The sequence below is a fragment of the Clinocottus analis genome, unplaced genomic scaffold, assembly GCF_023055335.1.
Source record: "Clinocottus analis isolate CAN_PGR_092001 unplaced genomic scaffold, fCliAna1.0.p SCAF_6, whole genome shotgun sequence".
NCBI lineage: Eukaryota > Metazoa > Chordata > Actinopteri > Perciformes > Cottidae > Clinocottus > Clinocottus analis.
Genome location: NW_027176218.1, coordinates 10,880,214 through 10,900,557, shown reverse-complemented (window position 1 = coordinate 10,900,557; position 20,344 = coordinate 10,880,214). Strand labels below are relative to the sequence as shown.

Below are 20,344 nucleotides of genomic sequence, written 5' to 3'. Positions count from 1 at the left end.
TCAACCTGGCTAAGGGGATGGGTCTTAATGAAAGACAATGGCAGCTGGGCGGGGTACGTTCTTTGCTACAAAAGAAGTCCCAGGGTGGTTGAGCTTCTGACCAACTTCTGCATTTCGTCCATTTGACTCAGACCATCACACTGCATCAGTATGCCTTGAATGTGCCTTAAACTGCACACTTGGATTCTCTGATTTGGGATTGTGTTGTGTTTTCCTTTGCAACTGTGTGGATTAACTGGAGCCATGGAGGTATAACTAACTGGAGAACTGAATAAATTGTATTTATTAAAATTTTGAAACAGGCCATGCATAGCACACAGAATAATGGGATATTTAGTTAAATGATGATAATGATGATGCTGGTACAGGTGGTGGTAATGATAATGATGAGCATATGTTTTTGTTTCAGGTGTGTGTGGGGAGGTATTTGCGAGAAATTCTGGTTCTTCTGCATCTGACAGGTAAGCGGATATCAGACGATGTCCAAGTTTGTTTTGGTCTTTCCACTGAAAAGTCTTCTAGACTATTAATATGTGACATTTTGAATGTCCTATTTCTACATTCAGCTCCATGTTAGTGTGTTTTGCGTGTGTGCAGCTTGTGTGGCAGGTATGACAGGGAGATGCAGTCTGTTTGGACGACAACACGTTCACACTTTCGATGGGGTTTTATATGAGTTTCCCGGAGACTGCAGCTACCTGCTGGCTGGAGACTGCAGCCATCGCTCCTTCACACTGCTGGGTGAGTCACATTCAGACGGCTCAATAAAGAAACAAACAGAATTGACCACGAATGGCATCTGCTCATCCAGTTCAGCTCCTTGTCTTGTGCAGAGCCTATGCTATTGGTTTGATTTACAATGGGATGTGTGTCCCAAAACATACTTTTGAAATTTCTCATTCATCCTCTCTTTTACATTTTATGAAAATCATAAACTTGACAATAACAATATACATGTGTGTTAAATCTGCAGGTGATTTTGTCAATGGCAAAAGAACTGGAGTCACCCTGTTTCTGGGAGATGCCTTTGAGCTGCACCTGTCTATAAATGGACGGCTCTCACAGGGAGAAAAAATGTAATAGAACATTTAAGTTGTCATGCAAAAATCAGAAATTGCCGGTTATTGTATTGAATTATTGCAGAAAGAAAATCATCCCATCATTGTATTATTGGGAAGCTTGATGCGTGTCTCCTTTTTTTTGCAGACTATCTGTGCCCTTTGCATCTCATGCTGTTTTCGTTGGCTCAGAGCTCGGCTTTTATAAGCTCTGGAGCGAGGAGTTTGGCTTCACTGTTACTATCGATAACGCAGCCAACATCGCCTTGACAATGACTAAACACCATGCCAACCGCACCTGTGGCCTCTGTGGCAACTTCAACTCTGTACCAGCTGATGAATATACCGCTCAAGAGGGTAAGATAATGCAGGCCAGTGGGCAAAGACAAAAGTTTGTAACTGTGTGCGTATGAAGTATACGTGAGGAGAGTTCATTATTACTGGAATCAAGGAAATAAATTGAGTCGACAGAACTCAGCAACAGGAAGAGACTCAGCTCAGTACAGGAAAAGATAACAAGGTAAAGGAAAGCAGGAGGAACAGTCGTGGTAGGATGAGATTAAGGATAAATCTATCAACTTGTTTATGTGTGTGCGTATGTGTATGTTTGTGTGTGTTTTTGTAGGATTCCTGACAGAGAACAGTTATGATTTTGCAAATTCCTGGGAAGTGAAAGGGGCGGATCAGTCATGTCGACGTGTCTCAAATCCCAGCAAGTCCTGTAACAGCTCAAGAAAGAGTTCAGAGGTGAGAGAACAAATCACGCACACAAGTATGTACATACACGTGCATACACATGTAACGATGTGATTGCATTCTATATGTCTGAAAACAATCTAAAAAATAATAAAACAATGAAGGCCTCCTTCTTCAAACTTTTTTTGTTATATTTAATTTTATAATTGTGACTATGCAAGTATTGTGTTCTACAATAGGGATTTAGTATTTGAAACTTTATTTGTATCATAACACAGTATTTTTTTATGCAAATGGACTTTCACTTGAGTTCCATGAGAAAGGAACAGCTGATTAGCGAGCTGCTCTGACAGCTGTGAGAGCAGTTCTGTAACATGTTTGCTGTAGTCGTAAGTGGTCTCATTTAAACAATCTGCCAATTTTAGCAAGAACTTTTTGTACATCAGGAAGCACCCACGTGTGATGAAACCGGTAAAGGCTACATGTTACTGTGAAAACATTGAATGTCATTGGCGTCTCCTTTTTTCTCCTCTTTTTTCTTGGAGGAACACTCTTTAAGATATCAATATTAAAATATTTAAATTTATACATCAGAGCATTTTCTTTGACAATTTCAACTCACTCTATTTTTTACCTTAATTTATGGTCTTATAAGCTACTCATCACATGCCATATCTTTACCCTATGCATGAGCTGACAAGACAGCTCATGCATGACAAGACAAGAATAATAATCTTCTCGTCACAAACAAGTCGAATTGTTATACAAAAACCTCCAACAGCTAGAAGAAAACAAAAATGAACATCACTTTTATATACACAACTACTATATCTACTTGTTTGAAACGACTCTAACCTAATTTTGTACGTGTGTGTGTTTGTGTAGATTCTGTCGAGCTGCAGTGTGTTGCAGACGTCTAGTGTGTTTCTGCACTGTGCCCACTTGGTCTCTCCCGAGGCGTTCCTGTCGCTGTGTCAGGAGGAGGCGTGCCACTGTGACCAGAGGGAGGGAGAGGACTGTTACTGTCCAATCCTGTTGGAGTATGCCCGCACGTGCCACGCCCACGGGACCCTCCTTCGTGGCTGGATGGAGGAGAGCCAGTGCTGTACGTTTGTCAGTTACTGAGAAGGTAGTTGCGAACTATGAAGACTCAATCATAATCTGAATGTGTGTGTTTGTGTGTTCAGTTCCCAAGTGTCCAATTGGGATGCAGTACAGTGAATGCACCAAGTCCTGCTCTACAACCTGCCACAGTCTCAACATCCAGGAGGTCTGCAAGGAAGAGTGTGTGGATGGCTGCACATGTCCCGGTAACCTCCGCTCACAAAATCACCCTCTTTCTCTGTCTGTGGCTGTGATACCCGTATTTGCAACATGGTCGTGTTTGTTTCTCAGTGGGTAAGGTGTTGGATGGTAACCGCTGTGTGGAGGTATCTCAGTGTTCCTGTGTGCACATGGGACGACATTTCCCTCCAGGATCAACCATCTCTCAGGACTGCAACACCTGGTGAGGAGCTATGTGCATGCAGAAACATGTAGACATACACAGACATACTTCTAGAAGAAAAATACAATGTTTCTTCAATAAATTGTCTCTTTGATGCAGTGTTTGTCGTCAGGGATCCTGGGAATGCACCAATGAAGGCTGCCCTGGTGAGAGATGAACAGTAGTAGTCAATGCACTGACTTACACATTTTACTCCCTGGATGCTAATTTCTCGTGGTATGCCTTTGTTTTCTGTTTGTAGGCGAGTGCTTGGTGGTTGGCCAGTCTCACTTCAAGACCTTCGACAACAAGTTCTTCACTTTCCTTGGTCACTGTCAGTATCTGCTGGCAAGAGACTGCACAGATAATGGGTTTTCTGTCATTATTGAGAACGTACAGGTAATGTGTCTTATTTTTTGTCCCTTTTCCTGCCTTTTGTCCCTTTCCTGCTCAGTCATATTGCATACTGCTGCATATTGTTTTTCAGTGTGGAGATGATCAGGATGCTGTGTGCACACGCTCAGTGACGCTCAGCCTCTCCTCTCTGGAGGACATGACAGTGAAGCTGAAGCATGGAGGAGTTGTCTCTGTCAACAGCATGGACATCCAGACCCCGATGCATCATGGTATGCCACTTTGGCAGATTAGTGGATAAGATCAACACTTTATAATCCCTCTAAGCATATTGTACTATATATTGGGTTATATGTATAATAGAGCTTGAAGTATATAAGAAAAGTACTGAAAATATTGTAATATTGTAATATAATATTGTAATAATTATTTTAATTGTCTAAACTAATGGCATCTTGATTGGTTGTACAAATGTACAGGACGTCTGCATATCCAGAGATCTGTGCAGTCTTCTGTGTATGTAAAGTTTGGAGATGGTTTTCGTCTGGACTGGGATGGGCGAGGCCGTGTGCTTTTAAAGGTACAATTCTAATGGATATAGATATGGGGGGAGATTGGTACTTATGTTAAAAGATAAGCAAACAACTTTACTAAAATGTTTTCATATCTCCAGCTGGGACCCCAGTGGGCAGGGCAGACCTGCGGCCTCTGTGGTAACTTTAATGGTAACCAAGGTGACGACTTCTTGTCTGGCTCTGGTCTGGTTGAGACGGGTCCTCAGGCGTTCAGCCAATCATGGAGGATCAACGGAGACTGTGAATCAACACACAAACATGAGAGCGATCCGTGTGCCATGAACCCCAAAAGAGGTATACTCACCCACATAGATGTACCCATCAAATAAATACAATAATATATATACACACTACCTTCTGCCCCTTTCAGTGCGTTTTGCAGAAGAAGCCTGTTCGGTGATGATGTCAGACGTGTTCAGTGCGTGCCATTATCTGGTGAACCCGAGTCCGTTCCAGCGGTTTTGCCGTTATGACGTGTGCGCGTGTGTGGATGGTGAGGAGTGCCTCTGCAGCGCTCTGTCTGCTTACGCAGCCGCCTGCACCGCGAGGGGAGTGCTGCTCAACTGGAGGTCTCCCTCTCTCTGTGGTAACTCTTTGATCAACTTACTGCTAATAATTCATATGCACATATCTACTGGTCAACATATACTTGTTAACATATAAACATTTCATTCCATTTTTAGACAGAAAACCACATTGTTGAGTAAGTGCCTGTGAGTAATAATCTTGCTTAGCCATAACTTTGATATCAGCACCACATATCAAGAGTACAACAACAGTCCTAACAAACTACAAAGATCCATTATAATTTCAGGGACAGAAAAGGTGGGTACACTATTTCTTACAGATAAAAAAAGGATAAGACTAGATCTCTAACACTAATTTATTTTTGACAGAACTTGGGTGCACTGGAGGCCAAGTGTATGAGGCCTGTGGGAGTGTGTGCGACCGGACGTGCCGTGCTCTGTCTGGCGCTGAGGCAGGATGTCAGGAGCAGAGAGTGTGTGAGGAGGGCTGTTTTTGTCCTGCTGGAAAGTATCTGAGTGACTCTGGAGAGTGTGTAACAGCTGACCTCTGCACCTGCCTGCATGATGGACAGCTTTACCAGCCTAATGATGTCTATGCGGATCACAACAGCATCTGGTAAGTGACCGTGCATGTGTGTATTCAGACACTAATTTATATTGCGTTTCAATGATACACTTTCACTTTTTGTGTGTTTCTTTTGTTTGCTTGTGGGTGTAGCTACTGTGAAAATGGCTCCATGCGCTGTAGCTCGCCTGAGATGAGTACTTTACTGTCTGACCTCTTCTACGACGATGACCTGGCACCATCCAGAGGTACACATTTTATATTTTACAGGCGCTCTATTAAATGTCTGAGTGGTTTTTGGTTTGTGTAATCCATTATCTGTATGGTAGCTTTCATTTGCTCATTTGTGCATGAGACTTTGATGCCCTTATATGCATTGAAAATATCAACTGTGTCAGTCAGTCGAGTAGGTTGCCGGTCTGGTCACCCTAGAAGAGTTAAAGATCAAGCAGTTTTAATCAGCAATTCAAGTTAAACAGCTTTACTTTATTTTCTGGGTTCATTTTGTATTTTAGAGACTGATCAGCAACTTTATGAAAGCTAAGTACAGATGGGTGTGTTTGTTTTTGTGTACGCAGACCGCCGCTCAGCAAAGTGCCCACCTCCTCTCGTCCATACACAGTGTAAAGGAGGAGAAAAAGGGCTCGAGTGTGCCAGAAACTGCCAGAATCTGGATCTGCCCTGTGTTAGCCTTGCCTGCATCCCTGGCTGCCTCTGTCCACCTGGCACTGTAGGGGGTTTTATCTTTGTGTGTGTGTGTGTGTGTGTGTGTGTGTGTGTGTGTGTGTGTGTGTGTGTCTGTGTATTGTGTGTGTGTGTGTGTTTGCGCTGTAGATAAAGCCCCAACATCTAAAATAGAACATGCTGATTGATAAGCGGATTGATTTCAGGTACGTCGCCGCGGAGACTGCATTGCACCCGAACACTGTCCCTGTTACCATAACAACAGGCCATATACATCAGGACAGACCATCTCTGTGGACTGCAACACCTGGTAAAATGATTGTTTGCATACATGTTTATGGCGGGGAATACCGGCACTGTGTATGTTTGCTAATCAGGCTTTCTCGTTTACAGTGTGTGTGAGAACAGGAAGTGGCTCTGCACAAAGAAACTGTGCGATGGTGTGTGCCGCGCCGTGGGGGAGGGGCATTACATCACTTTCGATGGCCTCAAATACTCGTTTCCTGGCCTCTGTCAATATGTCCTGGTCCAGGTAAGAGACAGAGAGTTACAAAAAGATCTCCAGGGTGGCTCGCACAGCACACTGGTGTCAAACAGAAACATGCAACATGCATTGATTTCATCTGATTTCTCTATCATTCCCCTATGATTTTAGGATATGTGTAATGGAGAAGAGGGTTCATTCAGAGTGCTGGTGGAGAATGAGGCCTGTGGAATTGCGGGACATAACTGTGCAAAAGCTATCACAGTCTACTTCCAGGGAGGGTTGATTGTAATGCAACATGGAGAGGTACACACACACACACACACACACACACACACACACACACACACACACACACACACACACACACACACACACACACACACACACACGTAGTTAGTTATGTGATTCAGTGTGTCCAAAAATAGCACATAAAAACGTTGCCCCGGTAAAAGTTTTCAGACATGAACATAACTTCTTACATGTGACACTACATTGCAAACAATATAAAGTTATCTTTCTAAAGCGCAACTCTTTATTATTATACAACCAAAAGGAAAATAAGACTGTAGCCCTTAAGTCCCTATGTAGTAAACATTTCATTCTCAAATAAATAACACAGCAAGTATTTTCTCATCAGTGAGACTAGAGAACCTCCCTGTTTTATAGCTCTGGAGTTTCATAAAACAGCATTTTTTTACCCTTGAGTGAGCAATTTGCATATTCAATACAAAAAGTGAAGTGTTTACATTGAATATTGTTTATTACTGTAATGCAAGAACAAACAATATGGTATCGTTTGCATAACATTTGGATACAAATCATAAAATATTTGCAATTTGAAAAGCAGCAAACTTGATCAGATACAGTCAAAGGTCAGGAGTCAGATGTCTGACACATTCATATACCTCATATTCTGCTTTTCAGACTTGACCTGTGAGTATACAGTATGCATCCATGGTTGTCTTTTTTTCCTTCTCGTAGGTGAAGATGAAGAGGCCGGTTTTACAGAGTTCACAGGTGGAGATTGTGAAATCTGGTCAGTTTTACACCGTGCTGTTGGGGAAACACATTTCCCTCAGCTGGGATAAAGGAACTCGCCTCCTGGTTCACATCTCAGCCACATACAGGGTACCTGTGTATTATAACACCACTTTTGACCGATTGGACCTTTTTTGTTTCATTAAAATTATTTTATTTAGAACTTATTCTTTTTGTGGCATACATTTTATTGTGTTTAGGGCCGGGTGTGCGGTTTGTGTGGTAACTTTGATGGGAACGTCAACAACGACTTGGTGAGCAGTAACAACCAGCTCGAGGTGGACTCCTCCCACTTTGGGAACTCTTGGAAGGTTATTCCCAGCTGTGCAGATGTAACAAAGGTAAAGTCTGGTCTGAGATTAAAGGGTCAGCTCACACAAATTACAAGGTGGCCCATTTCCTCTCTTGCTTTGGTTTCAGGATAAGTTATATTCAGCTTTGTGGCTATATACAATAATGTTCCATACATGGTCCAGATCTAGAGCGTTTAGGAATATATATAGACTCTTGTTCTTTGTGGGCGTATTATAAGAATAGCAGATGAACTGTCAATTGGCAAGATGATACATTTGACAGAAAATAAAGCAGTCTACATATTTGCAACGATGGATTACCTACCTTAGGCAAGCCTGTGAAAGATGGGTCTCGTTGCATACTGACTAAATTTGAATGGCTGCTTGGAAGGTTTGAAATTAACCTTAAAATGTACATTTTGTTCTGAAAAATTGTTTTTTATTTGTATTTCCAAAATATACAAAAACAATAGTTTTATTACTAACTATTGCATTTCTAGCATAGAAAAAGATGTAGGTAGTGTCACACTATATCTGTGTATATTATTGTGTGTGTACTGTAGATACCCACCCCTTGCAGCGACAACATTGTCAAGCTGGTAACAGTGGAGCAGTCGTGTCGTGTGATCACTGGTCCTCTCTTTAGAGAATGCAACAGCCAGGTGAGTGTAATTGCAGACATACTAAATATCCCTCAATGACACATGCATTATTAGGTTCATTTGGTCCTCTCTTAACATGCTCCCGTGTGTCTCCAGGTGGATGCAGAGCCATATGTAGAGATGTGTGTGGAGGCGGCATGCTCTTGTTCATCAGTGGGCGACTGTGGATGTTTCTGTGATGTTGTGGCGGCCTACGCTCAGGTCTGTTCAGAGAGGGGTGTATCCATCAGCTGGAGATCCAATGAGCTCTGCCGTGAGTGTGAAGAATTTCGATGTTTCCCCTTCCACATTGAGAATTTTACATTTATCTCATGTAATTTTCTGGCAGAAATATGAGTTGTCAGGAAAATAAATAATGGCTGCTTGACCAAGTTATCAATGTATTTTAAGCCATCAAAATTTAGTGGCTTAAAAAAAGTAAAATAAGATAATAATAACTAAATAATTCTGAAACAAGTCGCTCTTGTAGCTCTTCTCCTTTTCTAAAACCTTTACTGCGATCGTTCTCCCCCATAACACCGTTTGTGTCACCAACAAGAGTTAACACTTTTTTCACACTAAACTATATCTATACTCTGATATCAGAAGTGATGTTGTACAAATCCACTCTATGGTATAGTTGAGAAAACATACTTATTTTTTCAGCAATTCTGAATACTGTATTATGCAGGGCACAATTTAGATTTTGTCGCATGTTTAATTCAATAGTCTATCATTTAACTTGTGTTTCCTTAGCTATGAGCTGTGAAGGACTGAACCCGAGGAGCCCAGGTGGAGGAGAGGAGTTATGCCAGTGGAGATATAACGCTTGTGGCCCTGCCTGTCCGGCAACCTGCCAGCACCCAGATGCCCTCCATTGTTCACTCACTTGTGTGGAAGGTTGCCATGCCTACTGCCAGCCAGGTGCCAAAAAAAAAAATATATATATATATATATATATATATATATATATATATATATATATATATATATATTCATATCTGTGTGTGTGTATGTATGGAGAATATGCGAATAGTGTAGGCTAGTTTAACTTCAGTCTTTTCTTTTTCATAGGCCAACTACTGGATGAGGTGGCCATGCGTTGTGTAGATCCCGCTCAGTGTCAGGTGTGTATCCATGAGGGTCAGAGAATTCCCTACGGCAACAAGGTCATCCTGAACCACGATAACCCGGAGCAATGCAAGATATGGTAATACTGCATTAGAACACTCAATAACAAGTCTGCATACTTTGGACTGGTCAGTAATGCTTTGCACATTATTTTTCTTTTTGGAAGTCACTGTGAGAACAACACACTGAGCTGCGAAGTTTGTGCCTCCACCGCCATGTTCAACACTCCCACACCAACGCCTGCCTATGACACCTTCACCACCTTGATGCCCGAGGGCACGTGTGACCGCGCTATGGATCTGGCATTCCTACTAGATGGTTCAGTAGCCCTGAGTGAAGATGAATTTCAGGCAACCAAAGAGTTTATACTGGGAGTGGTGGAACGATTCCGCATGGGCTCAGCTCACACTCGAGCCACAGTGCTGCTTTACCACTCTGGAGTCAAAACATACGACCTGCAGGTAGATTAACATAGGTTGTACATGAGTGACACTTGCACAAAACCATACATTGAGAATTATGAGGAATAATACTTAATTGGTCATTAGAATTCACAGAAACTAAAAGTAATTGTAAAGGTCTTCACTTGATTGCTTGATCTCCCTGTTTTTCTCTTTCATTTATGTCTGTAGGTTCAGAAGTGGCTGTTTAAGAAGACTGTGCGTGAACTACATTACACAGGAGCAAATGCAGCCTTCTTGGATGAGGCTATCAAGTACCTGCTGATCAACATTTACGACAAGAACAAGCGTGACCATGCTGGCCGTGTTGCCATCATCTTAACCGCTAGTGCCAACCCTCGCCCCCTCGATGCCATCATCAAGAAGCTCCGCAGGAAAGCCATCACCTTCACCACCCTGACAGTGGCACTGGGTCCCGGGGTTAACATGGGGCAGATTAATACCATCACCAAGCTCAACCCAGAAAACAGGGCCTATATGCTTAGCAGCACAGGTGAGCTGCCTGAACGTCTCTTGGAGCTGACAGATTACCTCTGCACCTTGGGGATGGAGCCTGAGGTGGCGAATCCTCCAATGCCAAAGTCCACTCCGGCTAAAGCTTGGCAAGGCACGACCACCACAACCCCGGCTCCTCGCTTGGAGCCCAACCCCACCCAATACCTTCCCAACACTCCTACGTCCACCTCCCCCTCTGATCTATCTCACATCCCCACATCAACTTCTTCTACCTGGTCAGAAATAGTGTTCATCCTGGAAGGTTCCAATGCAGTTGGTGAGGTAAACTTTAATAAGTCTCTTATCTTCTTGAAGGAAGTTATCTCACAGCTGATGGAGAAGGAGGAGTTCATTCGAATCACTGTGATCCAGTTCTCGGTAACTGTCACTGTGGAGATTCGTCAGTGGGAGTTGTGGCAGCGGAGGAACCTGCTTCAGCAGCGACTGAGCGAAATCCGTTGGAGGGGTGGAAGTAAAACAAACACAGGAGCAGCTTTCACTACGACTGTTAAAGAAATGGCTACACGTGGCCCAACCCCTCCCCAGCTGGTCTTCCTTGTGACAGAAAATCCGCCTACTGACACAGTGACACGCCCACCATTTCCGAGCACCCACACACAAGTGTACCCCATTGGTGTTGGACCAAAAATCCGTGAGATTGACTTAACACCATTTAGCTCACCTGGACCACCGATGCTTGTTAATGACTACGACGGTCTGCTGACCCTTGTAGACAATGTAGTCAAAATCACACGCACCACAGTCAGGCCCCGCTTTCCTACGCTGGCACCCCTATTCGTCCCAACCCTCTCCAGCCTGCCACCCTCCGGTACAGGCGACACACTCATTTCAATCACTTGGTTTACACAGAGTCCTAAGCCTGTACTAATGTGTGATTATATCTTTGCACAGTGACGTGTAAGACACCTCTGGATGTGTTGTTCCTGTTGAAGGCCGGAGGGCAGTTTGAGGATATGAAGACATTTGTGAAAACTTTCATCAAAAATGCTGACATAGGTAAGTTTGACCCCTCCCGTAAACACCCAGCTACATTTGTTTTATGTAATGTGAACTGCATTTTACGACAACGTGGATAATTTTTTTGGATTGGAGATTTTTTGGTCAATTATTTAGAAATTTTAGATAGTGGGTCACCAAGGCACAGAGTAGAGGATACATGTCGATAGGGGCTAACATATTGTTTCAAGTGTGTAACATATGCTTCATTAATTTAAGTTGTTTATGTGTGCAGGGATGAATGGCACTCAGGTGAGTGTAGTTCAGTATGGAGACACCAACACAGCAGAGCTCACCTGGAAAGATGAACAGAGCAAAACCCAGCTGAAGAACCTGGTGGGGAGCTTACCAAGCAGGACCGCCGGTGCCCCAGCGCTAGGTACTAGATACGTCAACGGATGTGTGCACGCAAATTAAGGACACACAAGCTCACTGCTCTTGTCTTTCTGCAGGCTCTGCACTGCGATTCGCTGTGCAGACGGCCATCTCGCCAGTCAATGGTGGAAGAGTCGGTGTAGCCAAGGCTGTGGTGATGCTGGTGACTGACAAATCAGCTGATGATGTCAAAGAAGCAGCTAATGAGGCACTAGCAGCAGGTGATTAAGTCAACATCGACAATTAACATGTGATACCTCAGTTCAAAATTCAGTTGATATGTTTCCATCATCACAGTTCTGTTGTCACAGATTTGGTGTAGTTTCACTGACATAAGAAGCTCTTCCCTCAGATGTGTCAGTGTTCCCCATCGGGGTGGGGCCAGACTATGACAGGGGTGAGATTGGCATACTCGGTCAACGTGGCAACCAAGACAACGCTCTGCACTTGAACAGCATGGATCAATTACTGATGTTGCTGACTCTGGACAACAGTTGGACAGAGAGAATCTACAGAGGTGCTTACACACACAAACACACACACATACAGTTATTTTTTTTTTCAAGTAAAAATAATTAATGCTGAGAAATAAAAATCTTCTTTTGTATAGTTTAAATAATAATACATTATAATGTAAGTGATAATTGATCATAACTTTGGTTCTCACCTGGTCCACCAGGGCGGTGTGTTGATGATAATGGAAATGAGAGAAAGGTGAGTGATGTTTGTCGAGGTTGAATAGAAATTAGAGCAGTGCAGCAACCTTTTACAGCATTACATGTAATCAATTGTCCGTTCTTGTGATTCAGCCTGGTGATTCATGGCTGCAGGAGGATGGCTGCCACTCTTTCCTGTGCCACCCCTGTGGAGTAGTGACAGTACAAAATCACAAAGTCAGCTGTGACATACTGGAGCCGCCGGCCTGCAGAAACAACATGCCACCTGTCAGAGTCCAGGAGACCTGTGTTTGCCACTGGGAATGCCCTTGTACGTACATCTAAAGGATCAAATAGCTTCTGAAGTTTCTAGCATCACATTTAACCTGTCTATTTAAAGTGCACATCATTTCCCATGTGGGCTGTGAACAATGACTGCCGAGACTCGCATTCCAGGCTATTTATACTGACTGTTAACGGATCACGTGGCTCCCTTTACGATCACCCACTCACTCTTCCTCCTCCCTGGTGTGTGTTGACAGGCATTTGTATAGGCAGCTCCACCAATCACGTGGTGAGGTTTGACGGCTTGGCACTTAGGCTGGATGGGGAGGGTTTGTGCTCCTATACACTTCTCACTGTCAGCAGAGGCATCAATGAAGGGTCAGAGGTCAAAGTCCACACTGGGCCTTGTCAGGACCCAGCGAATTACAACCAGGTCTGCATGAAAGCCATGGAGGTGATCCATGGACGGCATAAACTGCTGCTGAAGGATGATATGACGGTGAGCTGTGTGTGTTGCTGGTCTGGACAGCTTCATACTGAAAGTGATTATTATACGTGGGTCAATAAATATGTATTCAATGGCTATGTGTTTGTTTGAGCAGGCAGTGATTGATCGGGAGGAACTTTCTCTGCCGTGGCGGTTTGCTGGCCTTGAACTGGTGCGTTACGGAGGAGTGATGCTGCAGCTCAAGTCGGACCACGGCTACGTCCTGACTTTCACTCCCCAGAGCAATGAGTTTACCATCACACTGCTCAGCTCCGCCACCAAAGGAGACACCGCTGGACTGTGCGGTAACCAAAAATAAAAACATATGTATTCAAGTGTAAAATAAGTCAGCCTTGTTTTTATTTATGTGTTTGCTTGTTGTACAACTGTAACTCCTTCCTCAAACCACAGTTCTCCCTCTTCGTAAAACCTTTCCAGGTGCCTGTGGGGAGTTGAACGTCCTATCTTTGCGTAATGGCAGCTCGACCGCTGACCAGCCAGGCTTCATCTCAGACTGGACCACCGCTGTAGGTGGTGGTGTGTGTCTGCCAAAGCGAAGGGCGGTGTGTGTGTCCAGAGCAGCGATGGGATGTCAGGCGCTACGTTCTGAGGTGTTTGAGCCGTGCCATTCGCATATTCCCGTCCAGGTGTTACTTGCAAAGTGTGAGGAGCAGGTATGCGAGGAGTCAGATGTGTGCGAGCTGATTTCTGCCTACGCTCGCCTCTGTAGGCAGAGTGGCGTGTGTGTGGACTGGAGGAGGCCCCACCTCTGCCGTAAGTTAGTTTTTGATATTTGTATATGCTTTAATTCAGCTAAACTTCAGTTTGAACCTAAACTTTAGCCTGATCTGTGTGTTCCAGCATTGCAATGCCCCGGCTCCAAGCTGTATGATGCATGTCGGACAGGGTGTGTGGAGGACTGTGGTAGCATACAGGCGTTGCCAGGCGACTGGTCGGTTGCCAGGGGTAACGAGTCATCCTGTATGGACACACCTACTGAGGGCTGTTTCTGTACGGGCGAGACAGTGTTGCATCACGGACAGTGTGTACCACCAGAAGCATGCAGGCAGTGTGTCGGCAATCATGGACGCACGTATACGGTGAGACGCATGAGGAGACAAATGTGACTGAATGTGTGAGGGAAGGAGGCCAAATCTAAATCAACTTCTTACTTACAGAAATGCATACTGATACACCTGTTTGGGGCCACCATTGAGGTGTTCACCAGTAGAGTGTGCTGTGAGCGCCCTCTTGTGTTTATTCTTAAGCCCTCTATACATGATTTGATGTTTTCGTACAGTACATGCAGAGTTGGGTACCGGATGAGAACCCATGTTTGATTTGCATGTGTTTGGACCAACAACGCATCAACTGCACCGCCCGACCCTGCAATGATGTCAAAGGCAAGTTTACTGCTGTTTATGCTCATCCGGGAAACATATATGTGTTTGGATACAACACTTTAATAATTAATCCTATTTACGTGTATGCAGCTCCAACATGTGGACTCTGTGAGATCCTGAGAGAGAAGAGAGAGTCTAAATGCTGCCCAGAGTACGAGTGTGGTATGTAAAGAACCCACCATGTGCCATTATTACGCTTCTATTTTCAGTTCACAATTACAGTAAAAGACCTACAAGAGATATTGGAAGGTTGGTCCTGAACGCTCACACGTCAACAACGCAATAAAATACACTCTGTAATTTATTGCTTGCAAAAAAATATTAAACTTCAACCACCTAAATGTTTAACAGCTAATTAAAAAAATAACTTAAATTATTCATTCAAATTGTAAGTGCTCTATATTTATCCGTCAGTTGGATCACATATAAAGTGTATATCTCACCCAAATGCAACAGACTGTCTCTCTTTGTGCCTTTTCAGTGTGTGATCTGGCCACTTGTGACCCGCCTGAAGTGCCCCGCTGTGAGGACGGACAGGCTGTGGTTTTGAAAAACCCTGGGGAATGTCAACCTATACACGAGTGTGGTACGCCGTTAACACAGTCTCTGTGATGTTCGAGCCCTGCTTTTCTCTGGCACACATCCACATATGAAACAGAGCACACATCGATGTGATCTCGTTCACGTGTTTCTCTTCATCTCTTTTCCTCCTCAGTCTGCAAAAAAGAACAGTGTGCTCTTCAAGCTCCCCCCGCTTGTGCGGCACACCGCCGACTGTCAGTGAAAAACACAAAGTGCTGCGACATGTTTGAATGTGTGTGCAATTGCCAGAACTCCCCCCGCACCTGCTCTGCTGGGTTCATCACATCCTCCTCTACCAATGACTGCGGCTGCACAGAAACCACCTGCCTGCCAGACCAGGTGTGTGAGGAGTGTGTGTTTGCTTTATGGCATGTGCTTTTACTGTTTAATATTTGTGTCTTTCCAGGTGTGTGTAGTTGGTGGCGTGGTTTACCCAGTGGGGAGTGAATGGGAGGAAGGGTGCCAGAAGTGTAGATGCACCCAGCTGCAGGACAAAGACACATCACGGCACGTCGCTCAGTGTACGCCACCTGTGTGTGATCGAACGTGCCGTCAGGTAAGACACACAGACACCAAATACACACATTTGTATTGCACTTCTATAACCATTAATCCATACCTTTTTATTCTATATTACAGGGCTCCACTTACACTCCTTCAGAAGGAGAGTGCTGTGGGAAGTGCACACCGACCAGCTGTGTGGAGTCAAAGGCAGAGATGCGAGGGGACACACTGTTTCGGCAAAACCTCAGACGCGTATGTGCAGATAAATACAGAAATGAATAATACAGGCAACCAATTCTCCATATGCAGTTTAATGTGATGTTGAAATTATAACAATAACAATCCTCTTCTTAGGCAATACATTTCTGGCTGTGTATTTTTTTAAGTGGAGCACTTTCTCATCGCTCTTATTGGATTTTAATCTAATCTTTGAGTTTCTTTTAATAGGTGGGAGAGGTATGGCAGTCTCCTCATGATAAATGTGTGTTGCACAAGTGCATGAAAGTGAAAGATGAGGTGTTCATCTCTGCAACAAATGTGAGCTGCTCTGTTATGGACACTCCATCCTGCCCCCTGGGAACAGAGTTACACTGCAACACCAAGGATTGCTGCCCCAGCTGCCACTGCGGTAAACACACATTCACATGAAACCACACACAGGAAAATATAAACAGACACGCCTTGTGGCCCAGCAGGGTGGCGTTGTGAGTTAGGAGGGTCCTTGAACTAGCGGGCATGATATCATAAACTCACTGTCTACTGAGATGCAGTTGCAGGGTCTGTCCAGCAGATGACTCTCTCACATTAGTGTCATCCCAGAGCTGCGTCCTCAGCTGACCTTACACCGCCTGTTGGATAAATGACATTTCAATTATTTTTGCTTTTCTCTCCACAGAGCCTATGGATGTCTGTGTCCACAACAACACTGTGATAGGAGTAAGTCACGGGAGAAAAAAACAAAACAACCTTCTTTCGTATTAGAACATTTTGAATAGTTCCTTCAATGCTTCACCTGTGTGTGTGTTGGTGCAGGCAGGCGAGAGGCTGATGGTGGACATGTGCACACACTGCGAGTGTAATATGAAAGACGGTGCTTTGAGGGAATACAGTCTGTCCTGCAAGATAACGAGCTGTCCCACTTGCCCTATGGTAACCGTGATACAATTATTATTTTTGATCATCATCATCATCATCATCATGACTAACCAACAAGGCATATTTATCGTTGTATATACAATAATGTCTTTCTGGTGTCTTTCCACAATGCTTTCAGGGATACACTGTGCAGAAGGAGGAAGATGCTTGCTGTGACCGATGTGTTCCCTCCGCCTGCTTCATGAAAAGGCCAGATGGGGAACTTTTCAGTCTGAAGGTAGGTTCTGAGCAGACCTTTTCCAGACGATACCGTACTGTACTCTGCATATACTACTTTTTATAACTAATAAACTATGTTTTCTACACTGTACTATGCTTGTTCCTTGGATCCATACAGTTGGTCTACATCAGAAATATATACATTTAAAAAAGGAGACAACAGCTTTTCAGCAGCATACATGACTGCTGTGTGCCTCTCTCTCTCCAGGTGAACACCACTCACGAAGACGGTTGCAACCTGTATAGGTGTGGTGTTAACGATAAAGGGAATCTTCTCCTTCAACTCAAAACAACCACCTGCCCTCCCTTCGACCGTCAAACTTGCCTGGACCAGGGGGTACGACTTTTTCAAAAACTACCCTCAATCTCCCAGCGTTTCCCGCTCTTGAACGATCTGCATCTGCCAAATATTTGTATTACATTTTGCTTATCCGATTTTTTTTCAGGGGAAAATTAGCCAGATTGGAACAACCTGCTGTGAGACGTGTAAGTAGAGCTGTGGCCTCTGCAAGATATGTAAGCTATTTTTTTTTTAAAAAGTGGGATATTCTGATTTTAATAAGTGTGTGTGCATGTATGAAGGTGCGGAGCCAGAGTGTCGGAGGACAGTAGGAACGCTTAACTACATCAAAGTGGATGATTGCCAATCGGCAAACCAAATAGAATTGCACTATTGTGAGGTAACAGACTACACGCACGCACACACACACACACACACACACACACACACACACACACACACACACACACACACACACACACTGGATGATTAATCTCCCCCTAGGATTAGCCGGCAAAGTTCAATGAAATAATACTGTAACACTGTCGCTCTCCATCCCACCCTCTCTGTCTCTCCCTATGGTGCTGTCTACCCGTCCATCTGTCCGTCTGTCTATCAGGGCAAATGTCGCAGTAAGTCCATGTTCTCCCTGGAGAGAGCTGCTGTGGAGCAGGAGTGTGTGTGCTGTGCTGCCGTGGAGACGGAGCCTCTCAGTGTTCCCGTCCTGTGTGCCAATGGCACCCGTAGCCAACAGACTGTCCTGTCTGTCACTGCATGTGACTGTCAGTCTAAGGACTGCACCTAAAGGAGAGAGAGAGAGAGAGAGAGAGAGAGAGAGAGAGAGAGAGAGAGAGAGAGAGAGAGAGAGAGAGAGAGAGAGAGAGAGAGAATACATTCAGAAGGTATGTGCGTTTTCAAGTAAAATGTACCCATATACAAAATGAATACACAAATAACAATAAAACAAACCAGACATCTTTTAATATGCATGTTAATAAATACATATATGTGTTTGTCGAGTTTCATGTTTGTAATGTTGACGTTCAATTTGTTTAAAAGTGATAACACATTGAAAAATGCTTAGCAACATTACATTGCTGATAGGGATTGATAAGTGCTTTTCTCCATTTACAATGATTATTGAATGCTTTCGGAACATAAAGAAATGTTTTCTATATCAATCAATCAATAAAATACTGAATGCTCGTAAGCTTGTTTCTGCATTGATATTTTGTTTGGGGTTTTCTGAGCCTGCAGATGGTAAGTGAGGTTCACTTTCAAGTCTGGTCACTATAAGCTTTCTTTCCTCTCTGGCTTACACACACACACACGCACACACACACACGCACAGACACACACAGACACACACGCACACCTGTTCATCGGTAATATGCATCGCCGCTTCTTTCCCTCGCGTATGAAACGGTCAGGGAATTAGCCGCGCAGTGCGCGCGCGTGTTAAGCCATCGATACCGGGAACGCGCGCGGATTGTCCACCATCTCAGCCCCTCGCCAGGCTGTGAATTTCACGCGTCTTATTATCTATCTCCATTGCGAAGCCCTGATCCTCTACGAGCACTGGTGAGTTCACTTTTCCACTTTTCTTTCATGTGAAGTGTGACGTATGCATGTGCGCAGTTTACGTTCATCACTCTTTCACTCTCACCCATACGGTTGGCTTCGACAGCATATTTTGGCACTTTTGCGTTCATTTGATTGAGTGTTTGTGTGTAGAGAAGGCCTCCTCCATGAACAAAGCGTCCCCTGAACTTATTGGTTTAGTACTTCATCTCGCCTGTTGGACTTTGATTTGATTAATGACATAACATAGAGAACGACATAATTTTTTGAGTAATATGTTTTCTATTAAGGCAACAAAAAAAAGCAAGCAGCTTTTAAAATTAGCAATGTGTAATCTGTTGTTTTCCAGGACAGGACTTATTAGACCTCTCCCCTGTTGCCCTCTGCCCCGTTAACGTTATTGTGAGTGTGCAGCTGACACTCTGCCTCCGCTGGTGAGCTGTCAGAGCTTTAGGCCTTTAAGCCCCGCGCGGAGACAAAAACTTGGATGCCCGTTCCTGTTCAGTTGTGCCTTCTCCACGAACGAAAAGGCAGGAAGGAAATACAAATAAAACAATATAGTGGCCTTAAAATAAACAAGGGTAACAGAGAAAAAAATCTAAATCAATCAAAACCAGAAAATATATTAAAACACAATATGGTGTATTTTATATTGGACTTCATGGCAAACTTTTGCAGAGGAGCCATCTTCGAAGACTTGAATGACAAACTATCTGACTCTTTTGAGCCAAACTCCTGCTAATATAGAGTACATAAAATATCCCATTAAGATGCACATATATATTAGTTTCCAAAACGTTCTAAAAAAAACTAGGTTGTAGTGTTATGTAGTAACATGTAGTGTTATAAGGAGAGTAAATACTAAGAAGAAGAAATACAATCTGCAGGACATAGTCTGTCACTTATTCTAGAGATGCTCAATTAATGTTCCTGCAAAGTGTGCATGCATATTGATTAGCAGGAGCAATATGAACATTATTGGAAGCTGCAAGAATATACTGAGCCATCTGGGAAAAGATATCATGACTAATAAACTAAGTGATTTATGCACCACACATGGAGCATGTGGCTAACAGCATAAGCCATGTTTGTTTTATGAAGGTTACAAGCCAAAGAGTTGGGGAACCACTGATCTAAACATCACTGTGTCCTGGTCGATTCTTAATTCATCTTTTTGACCGGTTGAACTCTGAGACATATTCTCCATTTCCACCTGGGCTCTGTGTTTGCTAACACGTGGTAAACTGGGATTATTTTGTATGTATGTGTGGGCATATGTAAGGGGATTAACGGTTGAAGCCCTATGTGC

At 43.7% G+C, this 20,344-nt stretch overlaps 1 protein-coding gene across 1 annotated transcript; it reads left to right on the top strand.

The window, feature by feature from the left end:
• The first annotated feature begins 394 nt into the window (after window positions 1-394).
• Window positions 395-18,652, top strand: vwf (von Willebrand factor). Its single transcript, XM_068602212.1, has 52 exons — window positions 395-461; window positions 598-741; window positions 974-1,076; window positions 1,207-1,415; window positions 1,684-1,805; window positions 2,640-2,859; window positions 2,942-3,064; window positions 3,150-3,261; window positions 3,361-3,407; window positions 3,503-3,639; window positions 3,728-3,866; window positions 4,074-4,174; window positions 4,268-4,463; window positions 4,540-4,755; window positions 5,066-5,312; window positions 5,415-5,509; window positions 5,840-5,991; window positions 6,152-6,255; window positions 6,339-6,477; window positions 6,601-6,735; window positions 7,414-7,560; window positions 7,671-7,811; window positions 8,327-8,425; window positions 8,522-8,678; window positions 9,161-9,328; window positions 9,479-9,614; window positions 9,702-9,996; window positions 10,168-11,320; window positions 11,404-11,508; window positions 11,744-11,887; window positions 11,961-12,104; window positions 12,236-12,400; window positions 12,563-12,597; window positions 12,693-12,870; window positions 13,082-13,323; window positions 13,427-13,616; window positions 13,750-14,085; window positions 14,173-14,411; window positions 14,612-14,714; window positions 14,805-14,876; window positions 15,196-15,300; window positions 15,430-15,635; window positions 15,703-15,852; window positions 15,936-16,052; window positions 16,248-16,428; window positions 16,696-16,736; window positions 16,833-16,949; window positions 17,074-17,172; window positions 17,383-17,511; window positions 17,621-17,660; window positions 17,757-17,854; window positions 18,074-18,652. Exons 1-52 carry the CDS (start codon window positions 395-397, stop codon window positions 18,257-18,259), a joined length of 8,526 nt encoding a protein of 2,841 aa, XP_068458313.1. The 3' UTR covers window positions 18,260-18,652.
• Window positions 18,653-20,344: the final 1,692 nt, after the last annotated feature.

Coding starts and splice junctions, on each gene's coding strand:
- vwf (XM_068602212.1), top strand. CDS start 395: ATGTTTTTGTTTCAGGTGTGTGTGGGGAGGTATTTGCGAGAAATTCTG. Junction 5,992..6,151: donor GCCTCTGTCCACCTGGCACT/GTAGGGGGTTTT, acceptor GATTGATTTCAG/GTACGTCGCCGCGGAGACTG. Junction 14,715..14,804: donor ACCCTGCAATGATGTCAAAG/GCAAGTTTACTG, acceptor ACGTGTATGCAG/CTCCAACATGTGGACTCTGT.